Genomic DNA, 6,106 nt, shown 5'->3' on the forward strand with positions numbered 1-6,106 from the left:
AAGATAGTAAATTAATGTGCAATCATAAAAGATGAAGTAAATTAACAGTTTATAAGTTTTCGAAATTTGGAAGGATTAGTTATTAAAGACTCAGTGGCAGTGTTCGTTTTATTTTGCCTCTCTGAGTTTTACCGGAAGACACACCTCTAGAAACAATTTTGATTTGTATAAACTAAACTAATCCTATTATAAATACGAGTTATGTATATGTTTATTGAGAAGCTTAACAGCATATAAAATAAATTTCGTTAAATTCTGATGCTAATACTAGGCGAACCTGTTGCGACATGCTTTGTTTCTTGGCGTGAAATTTCCTAGCGCTTGTCGATCTTGGCGTTCAACTATAGTTATTCACAAAATGAGTCGCCAAAAAAGATTGAGTTTGCAAATTGTCAATTAAATAATATTTTTGTCAGAATTACCACGAACCAAAACTATTGGTAGGGTATTTCATTTTTATATCGTTCGAAACTGATATGAAACGACTATGCGCATTACTTCTGTAGATTTCATACGATTTGTGATAGACTTTAAGCTAGATTGCCATGAATTTTTCTGTTTTCTTTTCAAACAAAAATAAACAACTGTCATCGTCTCGATTGTTAAACATGGCTCTGAATTCTAGCTATGGAACTTATAGCTTCATTAATCAGTAAGTGATTTTGATTACATTATTTAAGAGCTTTTTAAGATATTTCAAATTGTGGTTTCTGTATTAAGCGATTTAATAAATGCCATCGTTTGAACGATATTTTTAAATATTGATTTAATTAAATTAATTTACATCCTTACTAAAAATTTACATTATGTACTTAATTGATAATGACTTAACACTCGTGCTTTTATGCTAATCTGATATAATAATCTAATGCTGAATTTATTTACAATTTTATGAAAATATTATTTTGAAAAGCATAACAATTTGTATATTTAAGATTTGATTTTTAAAATGTTTTGCCTTTTGAAGAAATTTTAATGGCTACAAGTTTTTCGAAGCAGTAAATAATTTTTTTAAATGTAATGCTGAATGCGTAAGTTAAGAGTGATTTAAATTTTTAAAAAAATATGTGTATTTATGCATATATATGTCTATACATTTATACATGTAAAAAAATCTATATATTTATACATATATATGCCTAAATATTTTCAAACTGCGGATCAATACTTAACATGCCAGTGCAGTATTTATGAATAATGCTGAATTGTACTTACCTATAGTGTATTGATTAACCTATAGTGGCCTAATGTCTCTTTTTTTTTATCTTTTTCTGTTTACTAACTTGATTCAATTTTGTCAAACAAGTTGAAAGCTTTCGGTTTTAATATTTAGAAATTGTTTTTAATACTATGTTTTTATTTAAACGTAGCCCTCTTAAGCACGTTTGACGTGTATACACGTCGAACTAAATTTCAATTAAGGTGCGTATAACGAGTATACTCGTTAAACCAAATATCTATCGTTGTGCGCACTACGTGTATATAGGTTGAACCAAATCTCTATGGCGGTGCGTGTGATGTGTATACACGTCGAACAAGATCTTTATAACGGGGCAAATGACGTGTATATTCGTCGTGTAAAATAATAAAAATTACCAATAACTGTCAAAACTCAAAAGTTTATTAAAATACAACACGAATATTACTTAGTTTTGTTATGTTTTTATATTACTAATAGAACTTATAAATGTATTTAATACTGCAGGGTGTAGAGCAGGGATGGGCAAACTACGGCCCGCGGGCCAACTGTGGCCCGCCGTAAGGTTTTATCCGGCCCGATGCATAGAATTTTAACTTGCCGATCCGTCACAAATATACATTATACATATTTGTCTACTTTGTTTAAAGCTAGCTTTTTTTTTCTTTTTTAATAAATTCAGATGATCTTTTTAATTTCTCCATTTTCGTTCTACAAAACATAACTTGATGGAATTAGCTTCAGACAGATTTTCAATTGGTAACTTGTTGAAAGCAGAAGTTCTTCATAGAATAGGTGTAGAATGGCACCAACAAGCGTTTGTCTTTCTCGAGGAGCAGTCAATACGGAATCTAAATGTAGGTGAATTGTGCTTCACATGAGGCAGACAGAGCATTTTAAGCTCTAACGAGCGAATTTTTCATTTTTCCGCGAATTATCTGCAAAAAAAATTTTTTTTCTTCTTGTTTGTAAAATTTTAATTGATTTATATCAGCAATGATGATGTCATTCCAAAATGCAAACTAAATTTTATGTAACACGTAAGGAATTTTTACAAATGAAGATTAAAAAATTAACAAAATGCAGTATAATGCATACAGTTGCAACTGTAGTTACTATTAACTAAACACAATAAAGCTGTTCATTTACAATATTATGATAACTTTTGTGTTTATCATAATAAGTTCTGACAAATGACTCGTAAGCTTTACTTGTCCAAGTGTTATTAGAAACTACGAGAAATTTTGTATACTATACTAAATCTTTCGTAAGAAATCGGTTGGATATGAAACATAGTTAACACCACAGGGGAAGTACCAAAACCGTATTTATTTAAAATGTTCCTTTTTAGATCTAGCTCTTCAACTTTTGATACCAAAGAGAGTGGCTATTTCTCGGAGACATTTTGTTCTTCTCCAGGCTCTAGTTCTTTGGATTTGGAGAGATCAGGAGAATTGTTCATTTCAGAAAGTTCGAATATTGTTGGATGTAGAAAAAGGAAGAATTTTATACCTCAGAGATCCTCAGATTTAAGTGATCCAACATTTCGAGGTGTGACCATCAGGATGGATAACAAGTTGGTGGATGGAGAATGGAAGTTAATTATTAAACCAACTTTCAGGTAACATATTTCAGTTGACCCTCTGCACACTTTTTGAAAAATGAAATGCATTATTTAGTGATAGCTTTTCATGCGTATTATAAAACTTTTTTTTTTTGAAATTTTAACTAAAAATGGTATGCATGCGTTGTATAGAATATACCTGAGCCTTATTAAGTCCTCTCTCTTAATAAACGTCTAACAGCTTCGACAATATTTATAAAAATGACTATGCTTTACAAAATATGAACGTCCCGCAGTGGACTGATCGTTAAGACACGGTTCCCAGCAGATCACCGAAGTCAAGCATCACTGGCTGCGGTCAGTGTGCGGGTGGGTGACCACTTGGATCAGTCTGCGTAGGGACCGAGGGTGTGCGGTATTGGTCCTCGTTAAACTGTTCTACCGTAAAGTGCTCGACTTCACGTGCAGTTCGTCGGGCGACCGAAGCGGAGGTGCAATCTCCTCTGCAGCGGATTAAAATTGTGATGGCATGTCTTCGAATTATCCTCCGGGATGCTTCCCAGACCGTCGCTAATAGCCCATTGTGCAGCTCTAGTGCGACGTAAATTCTGTTAAAAATTCCGAACTTAGTTGCACCAAAATTTGGCATTTAATGGCTTGCTACATAAAATGGAGCTCAATTTTGTTTCTACTAGCTTCAAATATCAGGAGGAGGTTGCACCAAAGATGGGTGTTTTAAAATCACCTAAAATGAGGAAAGTTGCACTGTTATTAGGTATTATTTGTACCAAATGTAGGGCAAAATGGCACCATAAATCAGTATTTAATTAACAGCAACATGCCTTAGCTGTTCCGATACATCGAGACCGAGCTGTAAAAAACATAGCGTATCATTCAGTTAGCTATTTTACAAGCTTTGTGTCTTTTATTAAGTTTTGGTGCCATCAATAGCACCATGGAAATATTTCTCGATCATACTTACCAGTTTTCGGTGTAACCAAAATAAAATACCCTTTCATTTAACCAAACTTTAGTGCAATGAGAAAATTTGCACCAAATATTGGTTAAATATTTACCGAGTATTTTTACAGTGTACACTGAGACTTTGGTTTGAAAATGTTGGAAATATTTAGCTTTCTTTACCATAAACCTGATTATCAGTTTACTCCATAAAATGTTACTATTAACGATTCCATCTTACGTAAAATAAATTAATTTCCCAGGTTTTATGAAAATTAAATATCCTTTTTAAATCAAAGCTCTTTCATAAAATTAAAAAATTTACTGGAGAGGAATGTATGAAAGAATTGCAAAAGGGAAATATGTTTTTAATTCCCCCAAAAAATGCACATTGATTATTTTTGTTTTCCTCCAATTGGGCTTGATCATGATTCTTTACAACTTGATAACATGATTTTTCCACTAACATTAATCCCGACCGTGAGAAAGTTTGTTGTCTAAAGATTTTTAAAGTATTTACTAGGAGTAGTCATTAAAAATTCTGTAGTTTTTCAGCCTCATATTGATTCTTTTTTATTTTCACGATTCACCAGTCTACCAAGACCAAAAAGAGTTTTTAAGCCATACCCGGATAGCTCTGAAGAGGAAGATATAAGTAACAACTACACTTCTAGCAATGAAGGTAAAAATTTTACATGTAGGATGGTTATCTGATTTTTGTTGTACAATGCGCGCGCAAAATAAAAAACGGACCACCCTGAATAACTCTTAATCTAATAATCGGATCTTCACGTTCTAAAACTCAATCTTAATGCTTCAAGGCAGTGACCTCAAATATGCTAATTAATTAGTACCGACGATATTTTAAGTTATGAAATCAGACACGAAAACGTACTTTCTCTGAATAAACATGCTTTTTTTCAGACAGATTCGGATTTCTCATCCCCAAAATATAGGGGAAAGCCTCTATTTGGAAAATATGGTCCCCTTAGTTTGTTCAGGAGAGCAGTCCAAACTTTGTACTCCTTCATGTTAATTTTATTTTTTTGCGTGTTTTGCAATATCTCGAGAACTTTTGAAGCGAATTGAAAACTTTTTGAACACAATTATAAAATTCATTTATTCAAAGATGATTCCATGGAAAATATAACTTATAGTAAATATTTATGATTTTTTATTATTTTATATAATAAGAGTGGAAATTTTTTAAATTGTAAGGTATATAATTTTTTACATAATTTTAAAGAATGTAATTTTAAATTGCTAAGTACAAAACGTGAACAAAATAGGTCGGATAGTTTCGAAATGAAATGAATTTTAAAAAAGCTAAATTTTTAAAATTCAATTTCTCATGAACTATTTGACCAGTTTCGTTTTAAATTTCGTATTTTGCCATAAAAAATTGCATACTTCAAAGTGTGAAAAAAATTTATACCATACAATTGAAAATTGTTTCGACTATTATGAAACAAAATAATAAAAATAAATAAATTTTTACTAAAAAGTTCTATTTTTCATGGAATCGTCTTCCGATAGACGAATTTTATAGTTATGTGCAAAAAGTTTTCAATTCGCTTAAAAAAGTTCTCCAGATATGGCGAAATACGCATAAAATAAAATTAACATTAAGGGGTTCAAACTTCGGACAGCTGTCCTGACCATACTATGGAGACCCTATTTTCCATATTGCAGCTACTCCCTATATTTTGGGAATCACAAATCCGAATCCGTCGCAAAAAGGGTATGTTTATTCAAAAAAAATTCGTCTTTGTGACATATTTCGTGAATTAAAATATCGTTTTCCTTTTTTAATTAGCGTATTTGAGGTCACCTCATTTGGATTGAATCCTAGAACGTAAAAATCCGATTATTAAATCAAAAGTTATTCAGACTGATCAGTTTATCATTTTGAGCACTGTACTTTTATTGATAAAAATATAGCATAACGAATTATTATATATATTTGGGCGACCAGAAAGTAATTTTTTTAAAATTAAATTTAAACAGATAGTATTTGAAGGGAACCAGAATGTATTTTCGAACAAAAGTTTTGATCTTTCGAAAAATAAAGAATATGTTTTATTCTGAGTAATTCAACACACCAAGTATAAGTTAATTCTCTAAAAACTTCCAGAGCCAATAGCAAATGTACTCAAACCTAAATTATAATAAATTATTATAAACCTAAATTATTATAAAAAAAAGTGAAATATACTTACTGAAAACAGAAAAATTAGAAACCCATTTTCTAAACTGGAATCAAACTGAAATATTTTGTTTAAAGTTATTTATCCAAATTTTTGCTTTTAAATCTGATTTTCTCAATTCAAACTTTTTCGCCTTACGCATTAGATTACTCTAGATCTAGCTCTTCAACTTTTGAT

The 6,106-nt window shown here is 31.0% G+C and overlaps 1 protein-coding gene across 2 annotated transcripts in view; it reads left to right on the forward strand.

Moving 5' to 3' along the window:
* LOC107442097 (GATA-type zinc finger protein 1) overlaps nucleotides 1–6,106 on the forward strand; it is a 12,372-nt gene continuing 6,266 nt past the window's right edge. The window contains exons 1-3 of one of the 2 annotated variants that reach the window (XM_016055567.4): nucleotides 1–652; nucleotides 2,550–2,819; nucleotides 4,316–4,404. In XM_016055567.4, the coding sequence (XP_015911053.1) occupies nucleotides 546–652; nucleotides 2,550–2,819; nucleotides 4,316–4,404 (466 nt within the window). In that variant the 5' untranslated portion in view covers nucleotides 1–545. The remainder of the gene's footprint in view (nucleotides 653–2,549; nucleotides 2,820–4,315; nucleotides 4,405–6,106) is intronic. The other variant, XM_016055566.3, reaches the window with a different exon arrangement.

The sequence above is a fragment of the Parasteatoda tepidariorum genome, chromosome X2 (assembly GCF_043381705.1).
Source record: "Parasteatoda tepidariorum isolate YZ-2023 chromosome X2, CAS_Ptep_4.0, whole genome shotgun sequence".
Classification (NCBI taxonomy): Eukaryota; Metazoa; Arthropoda; class Arachnida; order Araneae; family Theridiidae; genus Parasteatoda; species Parasteatoda tepidariorum.